The 24,762-nt window shown below is 37.5% G+C and overlaps 2 protein-coding genes across 2 annotated transcripts in view; one reads left to right on the top strand and one right to left on the bottom strand.

Annotated features, from left to right (window-relative positions):
* Nucleotides 1–16,724, bottom strand: part of ints6 (integrator complex subunit 6) — a 41,062-nt gene extending 24,338 nt beyond the window's left edge. Inside the window, exons 1-8 of the mRNA XM_030125707.1 lie at nt 16,268–16,724; nt 16,051–16,128; nt 15,364–15,513; nt 9,846–9,935; nt 8,027–8,210; nt 3,720–3,845; nt 2,439–2,590; nt 309–461 (exon numbers count right to left, since the gene is read on the bottom strand). Coding sequence (XP_029981567.1) covers nt 309–461; nt 2,439–2,590; nt 3,720–3,845; nt 8,027–8,210; nt 9,846–9,935; nt 15,364–15,513; nt 16,051–16,128; nt 16,268–16,378 — 1,044 coding nt within the window. The 5' untranslated portion in view covers nt 16,379–16,724. The remainder of the gene's footprint in view (nt 1–308; nt 462–2,438; nt 2,591–3,719; nt 3,846–8,026; nt 8,211–9,845; nt 9,936–15,363; nt 15,514–16,050; nt 16,129–16,267) is intronic.
* Nucleotides 16,725–18,850: 2,126 nt separating this feature from the next.
* The window catches only part of wdfy2 (WD repeat and FYVE domain containing 2), a 36,292-nt gene continuing 30,380 nt past the window's right edge, over nt 18,851–24,762 (top strand). The window contains exons 1-3 of the mRNA XM_030125720.1: nt 18,851–19,150; nt 21,740–21,807; nt 23,893–23,966. Coding sequence (XP_029981580.1) covers nt 19,014–19,150; nt 21,740–21,807; nt 23,893–23,966 — 279 coding nt within the window. The 5' untranslated portion in view covers nt 18,851–19,013. The remainder of the gene's footprint in view (nt 19,151–21,739; nt 21,808–23,892; nt 23,967–24,762) is intronic.

Here is a 24,762-nt window from a genome sequence, read left to right as displayed (position 1 = left end):
AAAAATTCACAAAAAATTAAAAAATCGAAATATCTCAAAACTGTGAAAAAAAATTTGTAGATATTGTCCCAAGGACGCTACTTAAGAAATTTGAAATGAATCCGACCAGTAGTTTTGTGAAAGAAGATGTTTGAAGAAATTGCTAACGAAGGCGAGGACAAAGACAATCGTCCAGTGAGTTAATAAACACCACGACCACAGCAGTGCAGAACATCTGCCCTTGCATTTATGCCACCATTAGTAATCTCTGTTGCAGAGGTGGCTGTATCTTTTACATACAGTATAAAATATGTGTGACGGTTATGTACCTGCCAGCAGGTGTGCGGGGACTTCCTCTCTAAAATGTACTGAGTGAGAGGCGACGGCTCCAGCTCGTACTTGTCGAAGGGCACCTTGTCAATCACCATGGGCTCCGCGTCAAGACAGGAGAACCGTACATGTGGGTGGGCTGAGCGGGGAGGCTGGACAGGGAACACAGGAGAACCCTTAGCACTGATAGAAACTGTGTTAGAACATATTTTGTATATCTGGAAACCAACCCATGTGACTGGAGGAGGATGTGGATGACTAGTATTTATAACCACGTATGTGAACATGAACAGTTCAAATATAGAGTGGAATAAACAGTCCTCACCAAACACTGTGTTCAATGTAGTTAGTTTGCCACTAAAGCTGTGTCAATATTTGGTTGCACTTCAGGGAAGAGAAGTTTGTCTTAACTACGCTGGTGCAAAGTCCAAATTCCTCTATATCTTCAGATTTCCTCTTTGTATGTTTTTGTTTTTGCTCCATCTTTGAACCCTTACAGTAATAAGTAAATTACAAAAAGTAGGAAAATATATTATGTTTACAGCCAGTACCAAATAACTGAAGTGAAATTAGCTATTTTTTCATAAAATATCCCATCAATCTGAAGCATAGTTTTGAAAACCTGAAAAAAATCAAAGCGCGAGTGTTATGCTTTAAGATTCTATCAGAATATCTGGGGAGACGCAGCTGATCAATCGTAGGAGTTGAATATTTGGTATGTCAGAATTTATTAAAACAGAGGTTTGCATTTCCTACATGTAGATTTACTGCTTTGTAAAATTTTTAATAAATGAATAAATAAATTTTTAAAAAGTAAGTAAGTAAATGAATAAATAAATACATAAATAGCAGAAACCACCTCAAGCAAGTGGAAAAACATTTATGGTGAAATTCATGAATTTTGCTGTTTGCCAAAATATTTTTTGGGATGAAATTTTAAAATGTGCATTAAATATGTTCAAGGAAAAACACATGACAAACTAAAACGTAAGGTAATATAAAATAAGTCCATGCTGGAAAGATATTTTTGCATAGGTCGATGCCATTCATAAGCTGAAAGAGTTTTTTTTTTTTTTTTTCTTCTACCATCTTTTTGGATTTTATGCATAGTTTTAATTACTTGGTTTAGATTTTTTTTTTTTTTTTACATAAACAATTCTTTAGGCTTAATTTGATTGGTTATTGCCTCCACAACATAAAAAGACAATAGAAAACTAGCACAGAAGTCTAAAAAGTACAAGAACAAGAACATCTATGGTCAGTGTGATTCTGAATGATCTGTACTGAATATATTACATGTCCTCAGTCTTCACACCTATGAGGGGATGGGATTTCTGCAGCTGTATGACGTTTGTCAAAGTCCTGTATAGCTTCAGTACTTCCCTTTTTTTTTCAAAAACAATTACTGTAGTAAAAGCTTTTATGATGAATATCTCTACACACACCTACGAAGGCAGCCTTTAAGCAACAACTTGGAAGTTTTGCCTCTGTTGCAAAAGATCATAAATGCAACAGTTTAACCCATAAAGACCCAAACATACATTGTTGACGAAAAGCATCTACTGATCTAAACTGTTTAATACCTTTTGATCCAATAATCCTACCAATACATGTAAATAATTGGTGTAAAATGCAGTTTGTCATCTTTTCATGGTCATCAGATATGACCCATTTGGACGTTCAGAGGCTCCATAGTGAACATGGAAACGCCATCATCTTCTACAACATTGATTGATCAGTAAAACCCATGGAGTTGGATCAATAACAGTGAATGGAGACATATGATTTATGCTCAGTTAATGATATATTCTGCTGAAAAAGTCTCTTTTTCTTCAGTTTTCTCTTTTTGATATAATAACCCTCACCTTTAATCTGAGCTTCTATGAACATCTACATGATCAGTAAATTAAATATAGGAAAACACTAGATTTTCACTGGAAAAAAGCAAAATACAGATGACAATATTACAATAAATGGTAATAAATCACTAAATGAAATAAAAAATGAAGAGAATGTTAAATGAAGAGAAAAAAAATCATTTGCAAACTGCCACAAAAGTAGGTCTGGGTCTTTCTGGGTTAATGTTCTGAGTACATGTAGTTTTGGTGATTCCTCCAGGACTTTCTTACCAGTGTGGGGGAGTTCTGGTCAGGCCAGAAGGCCTCTGGGATTGGCCAGTGACCGATGGGGACACCAGTTTTAGGGTTGGGTCTTACATAGATCAGCTTGTGACAGCAGTGCCAAGGCTGTGGACCCGACTTCACTGTCTCCACAGGAGCATCTGGACAGACACATGGAGAGGAACAGTTAAAAAAACATTAACAGGGTCAATATGACTATAAGATGCCTTTGGTGTCCCCCAGCAGAATTTAACTGTCACCATTAAACACATGGCAAAAGAATGAAATTCTGGGGTTTTCTTATGAATGGGCAAACACCTACACAAATATTAGTACAATTTTAAACCTCTTGAAATGTGATTTTATTTTACACAATTTTCTTTGAGGGAATGTACATAATTTGTACACACTAACCCTCTAACTTTAGTGAGACTGAAAAAAAAAAAAAATTAGCTGTTGTCATTATACTCAAGTTTTATGATAAAACAAGTACTTTTGATAATTTATGTTTTATTTTCATAATAATATTTAACATTCTTCATATGTCCATGAAATTGCTGTCCACCCTGTCACTTTGGGGGAATCGCCCCTTTAATAATCTGGTTGATGACGTCATCGCCATTTGAGTGTCTTCATTCGATGTGGACACATAGAGATCATTTAGCATTTACATTTGAAAAGTTTCATCATTTTGTGTTTGTACTTAGATGTGGTTAAGTTTAGCATGTCCACCCTGTCACCACAAAATATCATTTAATATAAAACTTTTCAGACATTCTAAATATATTTGTTGAACGTTACACAGTCCTCTTCAATAATGACCTACTTTGCCAAATCAAGGTCCAATATGTGCTTGTTAAATACTAACTTTATTCACCGTCACTTATATTTACATGCATTTGTTGGTGACGGGGTGGACATATTTGTTTCACATTTTGTGGTCTGCTTGCACTTTGTTTGCTCGTAAAAAATGTATTAAACATGTGGGAACTTGACCAACATGCATTTCTAACAGCCTACAGTCGACTTAACACATTGACCATAACATAGGGAGTCTGAAAGGCACCTTATAGTGATATTGATCCAACAGTGACAGGAAACAAGAACATGTTTGTGAGGTAATGAAACAACAAAATGGAAACAATGTGCAAATGAGTGACATCCACCAGCTGTGTATGAACGACTGAAAAGAATAGCTCAGAGGGGGTTTCAACAGCAGTGAAGTAGAGCCCCTTGACTAATTAAACAGACTAGAATACAACCCATGGAAACAAACAGGCATGTCTTTACCTTCTAGTGGAGGAGGGTCGGGCCCCGTCTTCTCAAAGTTGATCACCACTCCACTCTGGATTTTCTGCACCAAAGACTCCAGGCACTGATTCAACATGCGCTGAGAAAACACACTGTAGGAACGTCCTGCAACACACACATTTTGATCAAATCATATATTAGGTAAAGAAATTCATGTATGTAAGATATAATGACTATAATGTTTCAACTGGAACCACTCCACTGATTCAACCATTTAAAAGCTGTGCTGTGTAGATTTTTATCGTCCACATGGGGGCAGCAAAACAATCTGAAAACTAAACACATGCCACATGGTCAGATCATAAAGGTGTGTGCTGATACTGACTTCTTTTAAGTTTTTTCCTGGGTTTGTGGAAGAGCTTAGGTGATGTGATGGCTTTGTAACTGTTGTGTGACTGAAATTATGCCTTACTGCCAGATATTTTTACAATATTTTCAAAGTGTCTCAATAGTAACTCTAAACAAATACGCTCATTGATGAAGTCAAATCACAATATCACTGCTGCAAATAAACAGATGGGATCATTTCCAGAAAATACACCGTCTATTCAGGCTAATGTGGCATCTTTTGTTTCTAACATATAAGAGAAAAGTCAGCAGAGGTTTTCAGTTTCTTTAGAACAGGGTTGCCAACACATTTTCGGCCTGTAAGCTACTTTTAAAATGACAAAATGATCTACCTCCACTATATATCAATATATAATGACACATGTATCAGTGGCTGATAGATACTGATTTCGATGTGGAAGACCGGGGATCGAATCCTGGTAGGAGCGATGACAACAATGTTAGCACATAGGCTAAGCTCTATTCTTTTTAATGCCATACATCTACTTGCACTACCTTTGCGTTCTATTGGTTGATTGCGATCAATGTATTGCATGCCCCCACCTCAGAGCTTCTTTTTTGTGCAAAAATCACATAGGGAAGGGTTGAAAAACACCTCAGTAGTCTACTTTATGTAAAATAGGTCGAATATCTAATCTCCTTCTTAAAAACAAAGTAAAACAAAACTGCATGCCAGTTTTTTCAGAGCAGTCAGTTTGACACCTTTTACTCCTTAGATTCATTATTTATTCAGTCCATTTTTAAAAAGCTCCCCTCAAATCTCAATCTAAGATAATAGGAAAAAAAATCACTTTGCTACAGAACTGTTTTTGCCACAAAAAAGTTCTGGGACCTTGTTAAAATGGTTAGAATAACATCACCTCTTTCTCCCTCATTGAAAAACCCACAATCTATGAATGTGTAAATATTGTTCCTCTCTTAAGCTTAACTGTTGGACACCAGATGTTTCCTGCTCGCCTAGAAGGCCATTTTCAGTCTAAGTGAAATGATGACTCCCATATACTTGTAAAAGTTACACATTACCGTACATATTTATGATGTCACAGGGCCTGCTCGTAAATATACACACCCTAAACCCAGATTTTGGGTGAACACGCAGTCAGACTCAAGCACAGACATTGCTTTACACAGTCACACACACAACCATCACAGTGAAGAGACATGAAAAATACTTGAATAAAGGGAAAAAGTGATTACTGATTTAGTCAGGTCCTGGAGTTTTCATACTTCACACACACACACACACACACACACACACACAGAGAGAGACTCACACTCACACTCATACACTCACTCACACACACACACACACACACACACACACACACACACACACACAGATGTAAACTCTGTAATTTGTTTTAAGGCTGATAGGTCCTTCTTTGCCACTGATTAACAGTTTGTGAGGGTGATGTGCCAAGGCAAAGACCAAGTAGATCACAAACAGATGTGATGAGGCAGGTTTCAAATGGTTATAAAAAACAGGCAATGCATTTCATACAAAACTGAATGTTACTTTAGGTGAGAAAAACAACATTTAGACAGAGCTGAATTAGAAAACCCCACAAAGTAATGTTAAAATGAATAAGTTAAAGGGTGCCAGACAAATGTTTAGCTTAAAGGGCTGAGGGGCCACCCACACCCAGCACTATAGCTATGTTTTGTTAAACAGATATAGCTCAAATGTATGGTGGAATCCACACCATAACTGTAAAGATAAGAACAGGAGAGAATGAAATCATCAGGGCCACTTTCAGAATAATTACATGAATGATGAAAATGCTGACAACCCCTCAGAATAATTTCTGAATTTATATGGACTCTATCTCAGCATGTCATCTGATTAAGCTTTTATTCATTCTACTCTTATTAAGAACATGAATCATGATGAAAACAGCTCAACTGCACAAATGAACCCATGATGTACAGTCAGAATAACAAAAGGGCAGGTACCAATGGAGGTTAAGCACATTGAGATGAAGGGTCATTAAAAATAAATAAGTCAAAATGTGATAACGGAGCATTTCTGTTCATATCACACAGCTGTTTTTATATTAATGAATGAAAAGGATTATCAGAATTATGCGGAAAAAAAAACCCTGCACCTTAAATAATAGTAATAATATGACTATGTAATAATTGCAACTGGCCTATATGAATATCAACAAATCTGAATTAAACAGAAATTTAGCTTTCATCCTGAAAACAACCCTCAGATTGAACACCTGATACACAGAGCGACGAAAACAGGTAGTTTAGCTAGAGTGCATTGTCAGCTACTTTATACTGAACGCTGTGGTCATGATCAGGGCCATATCAGTCTCTTCACAGATAAATCTTTTTGTATAGACACAAAGAAAAAGGTTCATTTGCATGAAATGTACCTGCATAGCTCTCAACCTGCTTTAGTCAATTTGTCACTGCAGAAAAGGTCACATGGATAAAGGCTGTGAATCAGACACAGTCTTACTGAGCTACAACTGATTAGTCCAATCCAGCCCTCAGGGCCATTCACTGCCTAAAACTTCACCTCCAGTGACCTTGTGATGCACCCAATCACTCTGCTGTTTCAATAGGCCGTGGCTTTGTGTCAGGTCTGCCATCAGCAGTAACGGACAGGCAGCGTGTACTGTAGACTGTCACTGACAATGGAGCTGTGTCATGTTCTGCATTCAGCGTCACCGACTGCTCTGTTCTCTGTGTGTGTTGATCTTAAACCACCCGTCAGCCATCATTCTAGTCTGTTCCTCCTGCCATCAGACAGAGTGAGGACTGGAGAAAGGAGGGGGTAAAGGTTTACTTCTCTAAGTAGCTGTTCTGTAAAAGTGGCAGGTAAGCTGACGAGTTTGGCTTATTCTATAACGAGTGGCATTACAGACTGAAATCACTGGACTAGCTTTAGGTAAAGGGTCTAAAAGTGTCTTTATGGAACCGTCAGCAGGACAAAAGTAGCTCCAATCCAGGTGAAAAACATCAACGTTTACCATTCATACACCTCTTACACACTTCAGGGCTCAAAGGGAGCTGCTCAGTGGTAAAAAACAAGAGCATGCTGTGTTTGGTTCTTTAGCTCCCACAGGCAAACCTGTTAATTCACGTCACTACAAATGGCGAGCAAGATAACACACTCAAAGAGAGCTTAGCGTTGTCCCACACTGAAGTGGAAAAACATAATCTTATCTCTATCACTGAATTTTCCACACAAAAAGACCTATACCCCCCTTTCCTTGTACTGACAGATGATTCATCAGCTGAGCACCAGAATGCATTTAACAAATAGCTATTTTGATCTGGCGTTATAAATACTTTGAGCTTGTCCCAGCATGTTCCACAGAGCTATGCTGCTCAATTAGGTGTCAGTCCTCAGAAAAATAGGTTTATGATGTTTGTCCAAAATATGATTAGAATGCTTTCCATTTACAAATGAGTGGCAGCGCAAAATACAAACACACTACATGTCTTTGTGAACACTAATAAATGACTTAAATATTGTTGAGTTATACATTTGTTTCATGGTTACACTCACAAATCTAATTTGGCACAAAAATATTTCAAAAGAACATGATGAACAGTGACATTAACACCAAATGTTTAGTCTTTAACATAATGGTCTTTGGAGCCCATGAATACAACTAGTTTGTTTTTAATTTACAGATTTTGCCGCTAACATTAAGGTTATGTAGGGTTTCTATTATTTGTCTAGTAGTAGTAGCAGTAAGCTCTGAGACTGAATATACAGTACTTCGCAGTCAGTCTGCCTATATTAATATTTCCTGGACATACTTACATGCATAACATAATAAAATTACAAAATCAGTACTTACTTTCATGCTACCAATACTACATGGTTGTTTCTAAAAGTCTGTTGTATTCACATAAAACATTCCACAAACACATGCCTACATTCACCAAACCCCAGTTAGTCCTCAGTCACATACCTCCAGTGACCTCACACATGGGGGTGATGGGTGAATCGTCAGGTGGGACACCTCCGAGGGGCTCCGGCTCTACTGAAGCACTGCCAGGGATGCGCAGCACCAAAGCGAACAGGCGCTGGTCCCAGCGGAAGGGTTCCTTGGTCAGCTCACTACCGGGCAGCGGGGTGGTCAGAGGCAAGTGGAGCTGAATGAAAACAAGGAGTTGAGTGTTAATGACAGAAGAAATGTGACCTATGGGGCTTGGCTGCTGGGATGATTTTTTTTTTGTGTTACCTGACTGAAACCTATACATTTCTGCATATATTCAGACCTGTATTATTAGAATATTTAGGCAACAGTTCAAAGAAACAACCGATGAAGTGAAAACACATACCTAATTTTGCAAAAAATAGACAACACCAGCTTTTAAAACTGTAATTTCCAGGAAATGTCCATTTGTATTAAGATCTTCGCTCTAGGGTGGTAGAAAAACCTCAGCAGTTTTTCTTCTCCTGCTTAGATGCAGTAATTTAGTCTTGAAATATACCAGAAAATGCTAGTATAAACTTGAATGAAATGTACACTTTTCTGTCCTTACCGTTTATTTTATGGTATCTAAGCCTTACATACTTTAGGGTAATGTTCTGCATGATGATATGATTAAACATCTTGTGTACGGGGAAAATCATTTCCTAGAGCTGTTCAGATGTGTTGTAAATGTCTATCAAAGAACTGCAATTAAAGTCAAATTTCCCAGAAAGCCACCACTCTATAACCTGTGTCCAGTCTGACAAGGAACAAGCCAGGAATATTCACAGCCTGTAATAGTCAAAATGCCAGATCAATTATGTCTGTGGCCTGAAGGTGTTGAGCTTCTGAAGGTTTAGTCTAGTTTTTAACAGTTCTAGTGCAGTTTGCTGTGCATCCATGTGTTCCTTTAACCCTCTCTCTTTGACCCCAACTGGTCAAAGCAGACGTCCCTCCTCCAGAGTCAAGGTCTGCTCTGGTTTTCTGCCTGTTAAAAGGAAGTTTTTCCTCACCACTGTCACCAAGTGTTTGGTCCTGGGAGATTCTGTTGGATTTCTGTGAACTGGTTTAAGAGTCTGGTTTAGACCACCTCTAAATGCAGCGTCACAAGATAACCTTTGTTATGATGTGACGCTATATAAATACAATGTGACTGATTGATTGAGAGTTGGAAAATTGAATAACTACATGGCTTCATGGACTCCTCTGGGTCAGCATCAGACATATTCAACATACTTGGAAGGTGCGGGAGTGATGACACTTTGCAGAACGAGAGGCAGAGATAAATGAATAATTTACAGTAGAATGAACTACTGATTCTCTGGGAGGACTGTTGAAGGCTACAGACGTCACTGGGTTCACAGTGATGTACTGCTTTCTTAGCTCTGTATACCTCTGAAGCTATTACACCTGAATACTGGCTGAATTTCTCTGCCTTCACTGAAAGTAAAAGTAAAATTTTGAGGATTTGGACAAGCAATTATATGAAAAAAGATCCTGCATAATATTAGCTAAAACTAACCAGCACTATTAAGAGTTTTCATCATTTCACTAAGGTAATGTTAGAACCTGTGTAAATTGAGACAATTATGATGCTGTGAACACTGCGGGACCGTTTTGTTTGGCATAATTATGGGATGACTGTGTTCATATAGACTGGTAGTTCTGGCTGACATGATGACAGATGATGGGAGACAGGAATGGGTTTGATGGAGTAATGAATGCTTGTGTTGTTAAAGTGAACATTGTGCGCGTATTCCCACAGTTGTCATCCAGTCAGGCAGGAGTGTTTCTTTATTGCATCATGGCTGACCTCGTCTTGGACGCCGCCGCCGCTGGTCAACTTGTTGCCGTCCGTTATGGCAATTATGATGGCAGGTTCAAGGAAAAAGGGATTCCTTCCCTGTAAGGAGGTAAAAAGGCATGGTTAATACAGAGAGGAGCTGTAACAACTGACTGATTTGTTAACAGAAATCATTTCAGGGATACTTCCAACAAAAAAAGACAAACGTTTGCTTCTCAGACATGATTTTTTTTTCTTCTGCCTCCTTTGGACACATAATAGAGTCAGTGAAAGAGTGTTGATTGCAAATTTATGATGATAAATGAAAAGCTAGGCAAAAACTAGCAATACTTTTTTTGTTTATTGGAATTTTTTAAAAAACAAAGTTAAAATCTGCTTTGTTTCAATTTCCCTCTGATGACATTGAATCTCACGGGACCATTTATAAACAGTGTTCTAAGAATCATATGAAGTGTTGCATTCCTTCATCCCACCTTTACCACCTGACCTCCTATAAAAGACTTTCACAATAAAATCTCAAATATTACTACAAATGAGACAAAAACTCAACTGTAAGTAAAACATTCTCCAAAATAAAATTAACCAAAAACTGCCTATGTTCTCAAAACAATAACAAAAGTTAACTGTATACTATACTAACTATATACTAGTAATTCTATTATTAAAATTAAATTTAATTAAAATTCAGAACTGATAAACTGCTCACTTTTGTATATTGCACCCTTTTTTTTTAACGTTCTACCAATTCAATTAATCAAGAACATAATTCTTACATTAAGTGATAGGGAAAATAATCCTTAGCTGTAACCTTAAAATGATCAAAGAGCATTTATAGAAGACTGGAGTACAATTACTACTGGGATATAACACAGGCATATTTATAGCACAGATTATGTATCATTATATAGATAATTTACAGGAGCTCTATTTTAAGTGAGTGAAGGATTTAGCACAAGAGAATAATAAATGGAAAAAGAATGATTATAATGTACTCTAATGTGGTACAATGTGAAAGTGTAGTTTATATGTTCCCCATCTCCTCCACAGTTGCAGAGTACATTACCTGAGGATGTATCTGAGACCTCTGTTCTGCCAGACCCCACAATATTTAATGACATCAGCAGTCCACAGCGATACACTGAAACTGGAGCAGCGCTGCATTTATCACTATGCATCAGTCCTGTGGGATCCACCAAGGCCACAGAATAACTCTGAGTTAACAACAGTGTAAAAACCATAAAAAAAAAAAAAAAAACCTTCCACGCAGCCCGATGAGTCCTGTCAGCAAACAGTCAGCGACGCGCTGACATGTACCAGGGGCTTCATAAAGACCACCCTGTTCTGACAGCGGTGGAATTATTAATGAGTGTGTACGTGAAGCTTGGACTCTACCTGTAGGCTGAGGTTTCTGCTGAATGATGAATCTGTCCGGTTCCACAAACAGCCCAGAGTAAACAGACTAAGATCCACTGCAGGTTTCCATGACAACTCAGCACCCCACCATCTAAAACCCCTTTGTGTTCATCATTGTGATGAGGGGAACTTGCCAGACAACGGATGAGTTCATCACACCACTTCATTTAGCTTTGACTGTTCTGAGCACATACGTCATAGGTCAAAAGGCATCATTCATTCATTCATGCATTCATCTTCTGAATCGCTTTATCCTTGAGAGGGTTGTGGGGGTTGTGGGGACTATCCCAGCTACCTATGGATGAAGGCGGGGTTCACCCTGGACATGTTACCAGTTGATCGCATGGCTGACATGTAGAGACGAACAACCGATCACTCTCACATTCACATCTATGGGTAATTTAGCTTAACTAATTAACCTATTAGTGCATGCCTTTGGATGGTGGGAGGAAGACGGAGTACCTGGAGAGAGCCCACACAAACACGAGGAGAACATGCAAACTCTGCACAGAAAGGCCTTGGTGTTAGAATCAAACCCAGGACCTTTTTGCTGTGAGGTGACAGTGCTAACCACTGCACCACCGTGACGCTCAGGTCAAAAGGCATCAATTCAAATGTGATTTTATGACATTAAACCAATCCCTACTGATGATCTAGAACAGCAGCAGCTGTGCTCCAACAGGCCTCAGATGGCTCCCATTTGGTATTGTTATGTCTAGACTGGTCCATCTGAAGCAGCAGGATCTGGGGTCTGGTCTACTCACACAAGCCCTGTTTATCCCCCAGATGATATGGAACCTACTGCTTGTATCGTTTCCTCCTCCTTATCCCTTCTCACTTTTTTTTCCTCCTAATGAAACTGTGATAAGTCGGGAGCAAAGTCAGGATAACCCAACAGCTAGCACTCTCCCTCTCTCTCTACCTTCCGTTCCCCTCTTCATCTCCCAGGGGAGAGACATCTCTGATGCCTGGCAACCTGGAGGGCTCTTTGTTACTTTTAGAGAAGCTCTCCAGGGCGATATTAACTCCCCTACAGCCTTACTCCCCCTTGTATTCTCCCTCTTTAGCTCTGTATCTAACCCAACATCCATACTCTGAGACCAGAAGATGAAAAATCAAACTTGACTTGCCTCTACAAATGAAATTGGAATTAAAGTGTAGCATTATTGAGTTGTTATCTGGATCCCCTCAGACAATTCCAACCAAACCCAAAATGCTGTGGTTCTGCTTTGGTTTGGCTTTGATTTGCAGCTGCTGAAACAAACTGAGACTGGGGAAAAAAAGAAAAACACAGATCACAAAACACCAAAAAGGGACTAGTCATCAGTGTTGATGAAACTATTGTCTGCTCAAAACAAAAAAGCTGAACCTCAAAAGGCTCAATGTGGCAACTTTCCTGGTCCAGCTCAAACTTGAAATGCTACAGTTTCACATCATTTGAAATTCTCCATCATCCTCTAACCAGACACTGACTGAATGCATAAAAAAAGAATTCTCAGCAATATTAAGACTTCGACTCAGGTTGCTGAATAGTTAACCTGGTAAATCTGCTCACAACAAATTTCAGCAGAAACGTCCTTTGATCCAGTTCCCCAAGAAAATCCCTTGTACCAAACATATAAGACTTCAAACAGAGGAAATACATCATACTATGACATGAAAAATGAACAGGTCACAAGGCTAAGTCTGCTCATGTGATGTGAAAACTATTAAATGGTCTATTATAAAGTAGAAATACTTTGATACTATAAAATTTCCTTGATGGGATTTTCTCTCATCTTTGTGTTTTATATGTTTTATTTACCAGAATATCTTCAATTATCAAGGATGTCATTATGGAATATTTGTAACTGACAGGCAATTTTTAATATTATCTGGGAGTTGATAACTATGGCTTAATATGTTCATTAAAAAGCTCATTTAGAAATCCATGGTTATTTAATTGTTATCATTATTACATTAAAGTATGCCTAGTATTTCAATTAGTTTCCTCTTTAATTAAAGGTAAAAATTGTGAAAAGGTCCCATATAATCTCCACCAACCCAAAGTGATGTGTTTAGAGGGATTTCTTTTCATTAACAAACAGTACAAAACTGCAATGTATTTCACCTTGTGCATTTCATTTGTGTCTTGATACATTAGGTAAAGTGTCACATTTCAGAGGCAAACTTTTGTCACTTTTGATCAGAAAGTAAAACATGAAATGATAAATCACTGATCTAAACAGTTGCAATGTATTACTTATTTGACAGAGTAATTATTTAGTTGCAGGTCCAAACTGAAATGTCATCAGTCAGAGGTGTGCGGTAACCGGTCTGGAACAAAGTGACCTTGACCTTGGCTTGAGCTGTTCCTACTCAGGCCTGTGTGCCCCTGTTCATATCCGCAGGCCTCGCAGCATGGTGGATACTTGACATTCAAACTTACCATGAGTGATTGACATGAATTATGTATGCTGCATGTGTGCATTACCATTGATGGTGAGGATCTTCCATTTGTTACTCAGGAAATCCTAGTTAAACATTCATTATTGCTCTTGTCTTTCCTACTTGCTTCTATAGCAGAAGAATTGATTCACACACAACACTGACCTCATATACAAACCCTACTTGGAGTTAAGTTTTAGTCTTACATTAACAGAGAGTGTGCTCTTGTTGGGGTTTTCAAAATGTAGATGGTCCATCATCTCTGACTGACAAGGAAAAAAATGCGTATGGTCAGAAATTTGGTCTCCTTCCATGTAATCCACTAGCTATGATTTCAACAATTTTTTTTTTTCTTTTACTCTTTTGGGGTGACTTTGTGATGTGACCATAGGGTATATTACCAAAACTGGCTTATCTCCTATAATTTACCTTTTGTCATATTTTTCTGAGTTGATCAAGTCAAGATAAAGTAACATTTTTCGGGAATTTCCCCTTGCGGGACTAATAAAGGCATATCTTATTATGTGCTAATTAATTAGAGTAAACAGCATAACAACAGAGCTGTATTATATAAACTTCATTAGGTTACATGATATGAGCAGTTATTCAGCAATAACACCTTTATAATTCTATCTACAGTCACACTCTTACAGGGCTTTATTTCCATTGTCTCATTAAACTAGGAATTTAAACACAAAAAGCTGAAGTCATTAGGCTGCACTTGATGGTGACTTGATGCACATCTTTCTGTTTCACTGAATGCTGTTTTTAATCAGTTCTAGCTGTCTACTTGTAACTCAAGGACAAACCTGTTATAACAGACATATTAGTACTAAGCATTTCATGTACACTAAATGCTATTCTATAAGTGCATTTCCTCTCTGTCATCCATATTGTAAAGCAGTCCTTGGATATGTTAACATTTATCATCTTTTGGAAACTTTAAAGTGTTGAAATGTAGTGTGAGCTAAACCCTAGTGTTTGCTGCTAATTAAAGCAGAGGAAACACTGCCTTTTGGAAAATATTTGACTCCAAATCTCATAAAACAATCTATTCAGATATTCTAGCAAAAAAAAAGTGTGCTGTGAAAATCCAAAAAACCTGTATAGATAAAGAAGCGAACCTATGAAAACTGTGTAATTAACAGCCTGCAGTAAATTTTAACCTGATATGATAAATATTTTATCCTCTCTATTAATAAGTGGGTGTAGGCTATTTCTGTTTAAATCGAAGCAATTTAAATTAATCAGCAGCAGTAACAGTTTAAAGCTTCAAAAGAGAGTTAACTATTGTAATGACTATCTACTGAATTAGTAACAGAGTGTGATCTGCAGATATAAATATAACATTACTACTTCAAAGTTAATTTGAGCTGTAGATGTGGTACAGCTAGAAATATTAGCATGAGGGTGTAATATCTCCATGGAAAACCGGAAACCAAAACCTGTTATTCTTTTTTTTTTTTTTTATAAACTTGGTTGCTATTATGTTTAAAACTTGGTTGTTATTATGTTTATATATCTGAAGCATGTGTCTCTGGATGCGTGTGGGGTCACAGTATGCAGGTGTTTGATGCTTGTAAGACTGTGGAGAGGGGAGGGAGGAGGAAGAGGAGAGGGTGTGGGTGGGTGGCAGGGGGCCATAGAGCACTTTTGTAAATCTCTCTGCCTTGGTAGCGCTACATACCTGTCCATAGTTGTCTATCCCAGTCACTAATCTATTGAGATTGAGTAAATCAAAAGCGGTCCTCAAGGACTGGCCAATAGTTGTGAGTCCAGTTGCTTGAAGGTTCCTCAATTCTGTCATGAAAGTGGCGTGGCTCTCTTTCCATCCAGCCTTGATAGACAACAAGCACAAACAAAACATTCAGTGACTGACATGCACGATGGTGTACATATCTCTGTTGCGAACACTTCTACATAAGTCTTGAGTGTTATTCTGAACTGATTAACATCTATATAGAGCATCACCTCTCTGCCCAGGCCAATAAGTGATAACAGTTCAGCCAAAGCCTTGATCCATTACTGTCATGTTTATACTAGGGACATGGGGTCATAAATTAGAGTGGCAAAGTCACAATGTGTGCCCTTACTAAAGTGGCAATTTAAGTCTAAACAAGTAAAGTAGGCTAGTCTGTCCCCCTCCCCTCTCCTCCGCCCCCCTCCCAATCACCTCGCTGTATAAATAACACCCAGAGTTCCTTGCTGCACACATTGAAACAAAATGTCGGCCATGTTTTAAAAGGGGTATGAAAGCTCCTCCTGAAGATTTTCTGTACACAATTGATGTAGTTATCACAACGTGGTGGAGCACTGGGATGGACAATCATTCTGCGCAATGTAAAGCTGGACATGACCCGAAAACAAACTCTACCTTAATCCCGAACGGAACGTCTTCAAAATTTACCAACATATACCGGTCCCCTCGGCTCGCCGGATCTCTCCCTCTGAGCTGTGGAAATATTAAGAGAATTATTAACGGTTATCGAGAGATCAGCTTTGACAGGCAAGCTTGCAACAGTACACAGATGATCTGAACCGCAATCCCGCCTGGGATCTCCCAATATCAATGTGTCCCGTGGTTACAGTACCTTCATAAAAGTCTCAACAGCGCCTTTTGCTATGTCCAGATAGGTAGTGCCCAGATGGGTGCGCTGGTTCATTGAAGCGGACGTGTCTATCAGAAAAAGTAAAACGGGCATTGTGATGGTAATGACACGTTCTGCATGGACTTGGTGTCAGTACAACCGGCCAAAACGCAAAAAAAATCTTTTGTTCTCCTGCCGCCTGTATCACCTCTCAGCTAGCTAGCTAGCTAGCTGGCTGGCTAACTGTCTGTCTCACACATTCTTTCAAAAAAGTGTAAGAATAGTGAGTGTAGAAGCCCTTTGCGGGCAAACTAAACTAAAAAACTGAAACCCTAGGGGCAGGTTATTGATTCACGAGGGATTTTGATAATTTTTACAATATTTTGCAAATATTTCTAAGTTTCATAGTAACAAAGTTCCCCCTCACAGTGAGTCCCTGCTTCTCCCTACACTGAATGCGCTGTGGCTTGTCGACTGGTTTTAACCTAAGATCTGCGCCTGACCCCGCCTCCCAAGCGGTCTTTCATCGTCACATGGAAAATTACTCGCTTTTCATTGGCTATCTGAAGCCTCTCATTACCATATCCAAATAAGGCCAGAGCTAAGCGTCTCGTGCGCATGCTTGCCTGCCTGAGAGGCAGGAATGCAAGGAAAATATTCTGTACATGCATTATGTGTTAAAGAATACGGCATATGTGGCGACGTATTATTTTTCGGAGCATTACGGTACCTCTCTGAGAAGATATTTTACAGGAGTAGATCTGTGTCTGGCATGGGAAGTGATTACATAATCAGCATTTACTTCATGTGTGCACGGGCGTGGGCTACTGTGAAAGACAGTCCTTGAAGAATAGAAAACTGAAGGCAAAGATACACAATATTTAACAACAACTGTACAATTTTTAGCCCTTAAGGCACTCTGGATACACACAAACAACTCACTAACATATAGCACTTAATTTAGATGTAAAGTAAAGCCGTCCTTCCTTAGGGACAGTGAAGGAAAACAGGTTTTGTTGAATACTCACTGCAAGGGATTGACATGCGCGCGCACACACCCTGCAGCTCGAGGTTACTTTGTCTTTATAAGCATTGAACTACATTAGGTTAGAATATACTACAAATAAGACACGTACGCTCTCAGTGAGTGAGTTATTATAAAGGGCAGTTTTTGGAGTTTCGAGGGGATACACTCAGTATGATTTGAAGACATATGACATAAATTACCCTGTAGACATCCAACAAGCTATTCGCTTAATACTGACAGATGAGGGTTGCACGCATGCCAATTGCATGATTGTGCAATACAATTTACATAATGTAGCTCCTTGGAAAATATCATCACTTCCGTAAAAATGAGAGGAAACCATCCGGTGGCTGGTGACAGCAAAGAGGGGAAGGTCTATTGTCTCTTGTTTGACAGAGTTCTATGCTGAAGCAACAGACTCACAACAGTGACTCTTCCGGCGTGTCAGAGCATGGTGTTTCAGAATAAAATGTATTTTTTAAAGCTAATATGATAGCATGGGTTCAGCGTGAAGATGTCCTTTTTCCGTTGTGTCCTGTCTTGATACTTGTGTATTATTACTGCATGTTTATGTCACATGGAAGTGCTCGACTCTTATTTCATCATGATAATTTATCTGTGGTTAAACTACTGAATTCGCACGTTACAAACAAATCACCAAGGTCATTGTATAAAATAAGCAAAATTACCTGCCTAACAGTTTGCAATCCAATCAGCTACAATAATGAAGTTAGTAAAAATGGCCCAGTAACATTTATTTACTTATACTGCTAAAGATTGTATTCTTAAACTCTACATTCTTAAACGTAAAATGGCCTAAAGTACATATAACAAGATCCCATTTTTGTTTCTATTTTTAATTTTTCATTGTGTTTTATATTTTTAAGTTCCCATATGTGTATTGAAAAAGGAAAGAAAGAAACAGATAGTAATTTCATTACCAGTTTTATACTTAGACCTATGCGGTGTTTTATTACTTTTCTTCAGCGATCAAGCGACATTACATGTTTGCATGTTGTTTAAAAAATAAAGTCTGCTGTGGATTGCTTTTATTCTGAAATACATAACCGGAAGTCTATTTTTTGGTCGTGAATGAAAGTTCTTTGATAGTGTTGTCATTGGTGAAATGTGTAATGTTACCAAGATTAAGCTACAGGAGACTCGTGGTTCTGTACTTATCAATACAAAATGTATGAAAATTAATATTTATGATTTGAAAAGCCAGTTTCAAGGAGAGGCATACACAAGAGGACGTGAGTTCATATATATATATATATATATATATATATATATATGATTGTCATTCATTATTTTTTAGAAATAAAAACTGCACTGGTTAATTCAGTTATAAAGATCATTTTAAAGTTGTATATTATTTAAAGTTATATATTCATGATAGTTTTTAGGACTTGTATTTTGTAAAAGTACCACCCACAGTCTGAACCACAGTGAACTGAACATCCGAGCGGAAGTTTTATTTTGGTGGAGGAGGCTGTGTTGTGTGTCTATGGGAGGCGAGTGTTTTGTGTGTGTGTGTGTGTGTGTGTGCGTGTGCGTGTGCGTGTGCGTGTGTGGTCAGCTGACAGACAGCCTGTCACAGCACCGTGGTTCCCTCCCTGACACACACTGGCAGCCCCTTAGCCCGTGCTCCTCCGTCGGACCGGGGTGGGTTATGTTTCCCGGCGCCAAAACCGGAGACGGAGGTTTTCGCACCACCAACCTATGGCGGCCGAAATTCAGCCCCAGCCACAGGATCGGAAGCCATGTCTGGTGAGCAAAATTGAGGCTTTCCAAGATGTTGTGAGCACGGCGGTCATCATCCCTAAGGAAGACGGCGTTATCAGCGTGTCTGAGGACAGGTACCACACACAGAACAACACCTCCAATCCCGCTTAGAGGCTTTTGTTTTTGCACCAAAATAACGCACCGCTTCTCATCTTATTCATGCACAGCGAATAAACAACCGGTTTATGGTTAGCGTTAGCACTAAAGAAGCCCCACACAGTGTCAGCTGATACCATGGGCTGTAGAGGAGCACTGAAGCCTACATGTCCACTGGAGGCTAGGAAAAAAGAGCTGGGAAATAACTAAACACTATGTGGTTTTTCAGACGTAAATGCCTTATTTGGTAAAATGCCGGTAATGAATGGGCCATTCCAAAATATAAAAAGAACATAAAAACAAACATTGTTAAGACAAATTGCCCTCTTTGCCCCATAGAACAGTTTCTCAACATAGGGAAGTGAGTTTCTGGGGGAGTGTTTGTATTCAGTCAGGGTCACAAGTCCTGATAAAAATAAAAAAACAAACACAAATGCTTGTTGGCCTGACTGTACATATGCAGCTGTTCTAAGTTGGATAAAAGAAAGAATACAATAGAAATCTTTATTTTAAATTAATTTATTAAAAACAATTCCCCCCATATTTATGTATGTGAATATGTGTCTACATATATTTGAAGGGGGTTTATTTATTTTTATAAGTATATTATGTCCGGCTGTCTGTACAAGCCCTGATCTGTCCCAAGATTAGTTCTGTAAGGTTTACATCTAAAATGTGGTCTCACTGGTGATCAAGCCTTTATGTGTAAGTAATATATGAATTTATGCAGTTTTTTTTCTTTTTATTGTGTATTTTTTTTTTTTTTTTTATCTTATCCTATGGACCTAGTTTTTGTGTCCTTAATAAAGTATGAATACATGTATATAAACTCAACGAAGGTCCAGTATTTGGAGTGGGTTGGTGGTGGTGGTGGGGCAGTTGGATAGGAACTGGATACAACAGATTCATGTTCAAGTTGTATGTTTCTTGTTATACATTTGAAAATTGAAAATAAAAAAAGACCTTGATCAAAAAATAAAAAGAATAGAAATCCTTTACTGTCACTGTAATTAAAAGATAATGGCATTGCAGTGCAAACTCTTTTCAGTGCAATACATTTATAAAAATACCATTGCAATAAATATAATACTATAAACATTTTAAAAATGCAAGCCTATTTGGGATTAAAAGAAATATGCAAAGTAGCAGCATGACCGAATATAATAATTGCACCAGTTATTGTTATTTCGTGTTCTTATGGCCCATGGGAAGAAACTATTTGAGTCTATGTTGATCTGAGGGCAACAGATCAAATAGGTGGTGGGCATCTGTAAAGGCTGTAATATCACATCATGTGGTGCTTACAGTTCACTTGCATTCACCCAGTTTTGTTGTGTAACAAAGCCACACCTTATAGTATAAGTGATTTTTATATAAGGGTACATATACCGTACAACACAGAACTGGTGACATAACAACATGTGGAGTGGAACTGATGCCTGTAATAGGTCTATTTCTAATTGTAGATGTTATAGTTAATGTCTAACTAACTCAGAGTAGTTTAATTCTGACCCAGTAAGATATAGAGAATGCTAGATCTTTGGAGGGAAGTATTGCAATCACATATTTTTGTTCAAACATTGAGATTATTTTCTGTAAAACTGAGTCTACATTGGTCTACATCAGGGATTCCCAGACCATTTCAGTTCAGCAGCCAAAAGAGAAATTTGACCTGAATGTACAGTAATATGTTTTGAACTATGAACTGTGAACTGCCATAGCATAGGCATTTTTTACTCTTCTACTGTCAAAACACACTTTTGTTACACACTAATGAAACAAAAAGAAAACTTGCTTTCTTTGAATCAAGCAGAGGTGATTCTCATTACTGACTTTAATATTATTGTACTGATATTATTAAATGTTATGATATTAAATATTTAATTTAAGATAGACGTGTGACAGTACAGAAATACTCCATTACAAGTAAAAGTCTTAGATTCAATATGTTAAAGTATTTTCAACAAAGCTAAGTAAAAGTTTTAAGTACCAAAAGTAAAAATAGGGACTATTTCCTCTGCAGAGTGGCTCTTTTCAAAGTGCTATTGAGTATTATTCTAGAATATTATTGTGTTTTCCTTACTAACAAATATGGTTCACATCATTTTAATGTTGTAGTTCATCCAAGTGGTGCCATTTGTAAATGAATTGTATCCTGCGGGATCTATTACTCATAAAGCATTGCATTAAATTAAATGTGTAATGAGTGGAATTACAAAGTAGTATGAGATTCAAATGCTTTGGTAAAATACAAGTATCTGGTGTGTCTGATTTGTATGTTAGTAGCGTAAATAAATATAATGTACTCATTCCACCACAGTGTAAGTTTTTTTTTCTTTTTTTTTTTTCCGCATTCTACTCTGTCAATGGGTGACCAATCTGTTGGTGTTTCTGTTACCAATTTAGTGTTCTGACCCAATGCTTGGGAAAGACAGAACTATAAAACGCAAATATAAAAATAGGTTGCTGATTAACCCTCTGTTGACTGACTGTCAGATCGGCAGATTAAGTGTTTCACCTCTAGCATCAAGTATTCACCTGTGTTCATTTGTATTTTCACTCTACAGAACAATCCGGGTATGGCTGAAGAGAGACAGTGGTCAGTACTGGCCCAGTGTCTACCACACAATGCCCTGTAGGTACCAACGCACACAGAATCTGATGTCTATGTCTGGATAAGATGACATGAAATGTAATTTAATAAGTTTCTAAAAAGTATGAAAAGTAACTTTAGTTATTGCAATTGTTCTTGGAAGACATGTTGTGTGAATCCTGTTTTTGTTCACTTCTCCTCTGTTTTTGTGTGATATTCGCTTCTCATCATGTCACACTCGCTGCATTACAGATGCCACTTCTCTGAACTGAAGGATGAAATTGTTGAGTTTAGATTAGAGTAGACTAGATTACATTACATTACATTGAACTTTATTGATCCTTTGGGCAGAGCCCTCAGGAAATTTAGATTCCAATAGCAGCTCAACAACGAATGTACACATCAATCAATCAATCAAATATTATTTATATAGTGTCAAATCATAACAAAAGTTATCTCGTGTCAAAACCAGACTCTCAAGCTAATTTACAGAAACCCAACAGAATCCTTCAGGAGCAAACACTTATGACCGGTGACAGTGGAAGAAAAGACTTCTTTTTAACAGGCAGAAAGCTGGAGCAGACCCTGACTCCTGGAGGTTGGACGTCTGCCTTGACCAGTTCGGGTTAAAGAAAAAGGGTAAAGGAAGAGAAAAAGAGAGAGAGACTGGGGGAGAAGGAGGGAAGTAGGGGGAGACACACAAGAAATACCACAAGAAAATACTAATAAAATAACTATAAAAAACAAAAAAGTAGTAATAATAATAATAGCTTATTATGTCTGTGTAGGTTCTCATAGGCCCAGGTCCTCATCCTTGGTAGTTCTTCTAGGGTCATCTGGACTGGTTTCGCTCTTTTCAACAGCATGAAACCAGTCCAGTTGAACCTTGAAGAACTACCAAGAAAAATAGCTTATTATGTTATAATATTATAGTATGCACAGTATGTATATATATATAGTTTAATAATCACAGGATAAAAGTTATAATAAAGTGACAACAGTAATAGTAGTCATAACAATGTTATACAAGTAATATAAGTATTTTACTGTTTACTCTTACAGTCACTTTCAGCATGTGAGGGTCGTTGTGACTGAAGGATCATTCACTTTCTTTTTTTCTCAGCTGTAGAACTTAATGTCTCTGACACTCTGGGCCCTTGTTTCCTCTTCATGTTGCAACTAAAGGAAATCCCATGCTACCATCAGCAGGAACTGTAGCCTCTTCTTTTGCTAAGTTGGTTTCACAGAAAAAATGTACATAAGAGTGGAAAGGATTACATTGTAGTCACAAGATTTTTTCCTCTTTTTTTTTTGCTTTTCAGCCCACTTACTTGCCACTATTAGTAATGATTACTAGAGGTGTTTGTGCACATTGTAAGTCTGAAGGTTTTCAGATAAAGTTGAAGAACTTTACCCCCACTGTTTATTTTTTTTTAGTCACAGGAAACAACTGGTTCAAACAACTGTCATCAGTCAGTGTTGAAGAAAGAACTACATATTAGGTTTAGAGTCACTTTTGGTTGACTCAGAACCAGCTTTATTATCATTCAATCGATAGTATATGATAGAACAAAATATAGTTAACCAGGTCACAGTGTTTGTAGCATGAGAAAAGATAAAATATGAAATAAAATATATAAAAGCTAAATAGAATAGAATAGAATAGAATAAAAACTACCATAAAATATGCAAAAAAATGAAATAACTTCAAAATATGCACAAAATTACACAGTATACAGCAGCAGTAACAGTTAAAGTGGTGGTGCATGTAGCAGCAGCAGCAACAGTGAAATAAAGTGACAGTGAAAAAGACAATAAAAATAAACATAATATTTAATTCATAATTGACTGAACACATGTTGTAGTATGAGACCGCGCAGATGAGTATAGGCTTGTTGTTTGTCTTATTGATGAAATGTTTGCTTTGAAACTGAGTCCAACTGTCAGGATGTCTAAACCAACACTGACTGATGGTTGTTTTGGAAAGTATTTTAGTGCAGGGAACTGAAAAATAACCTTTGTATCAGACCATTTTGAACCAGGAAATGTTAATCCATCATTACAACAGAACAGCTTCCTCCCAGGAAGGGAATTAACTTTTTCTTTTTTTTTTTTTTTTGTCTTCAGCATCGTGTACCTGCATGTCCTTTAATCCAGAAACCAGGAGGCTGTCCTGTGGGATGGACACTGGGACTGTCTGTGTGAGTCCAAATACCATCCTTCTCCCCTGATAGATAACACAACCTGCTTTTACACTGATAGCTCCCAAACTGTTTCTTTGCTGTTTTAACCAATCCAAGGCAAGGCAAGGCAAGTTTATTTGTATAGCACATTTCATCTACAGGACAATTCAAAGTGCTTTACATAAAACATAAAAGCATCACAGGAGAGGCCTAAAATACATTTAAGATCAGAAAAAGTTATAATATAAAAACATTCAAATTAAAATAGACATTAAAATCATCAGCAATAAAATGTGATTTCCAAAAGTGGATAATAAGTGTTCTGTTGTACTGAACTATGTTGATCTCACATAGGGATGTGTATTGGCAAGAATCTAGTGATACAACACAAATCACAATACTAGGGTCACAATGCAATATATCACAATGTATCGTGATACTAACAAGGCAATATTTTTTGTTTGTTTTATTTCTTTTTTTTTTTAAAGTTTGGCTTCTGGAAAAATTGAATTACACCAGAAATATGTACAAATAGTAAACAAATTTTTATTTTAATTTTTAATTTTTACTTTTTAATTATTTATAATTATTTATAATATTTTTTTATAATTTATATATTTATATTTATATTTTATTTTTATTTTATTTATCTAATGCAATATCACAAAACTGTGCTCTGTAAAAAGTTGCATTTTTTACAGATAAATAAAGTTTTAACATCTGGCTTTACCAGTACAAAAAACGCACAACAAATAAATAAATTAATTAATTAATTAATCCATAAAGACCCAAACAGCCACTGGCAGCCAAAACT

Source organism: Sphaeramia orbicularis, chromosome 21, assembly GCF_902148855.1.
Source record: "Sphaeramia orbicularis chromosome 21, fSphaOr1.1, whole genome shotgun sequence".
Taxonomy (NCBI): Eukaryota; Metazoa; Chordata; class Actinopteri; order Kurtiformes; family Apogonidae; genus Sphaeramia; species Sphaeramia orbicularis.
Note: the sequence above shows the minus strand (reverse complement) of the source record. Positions and strands in the feature narration are given on the sequence as shown.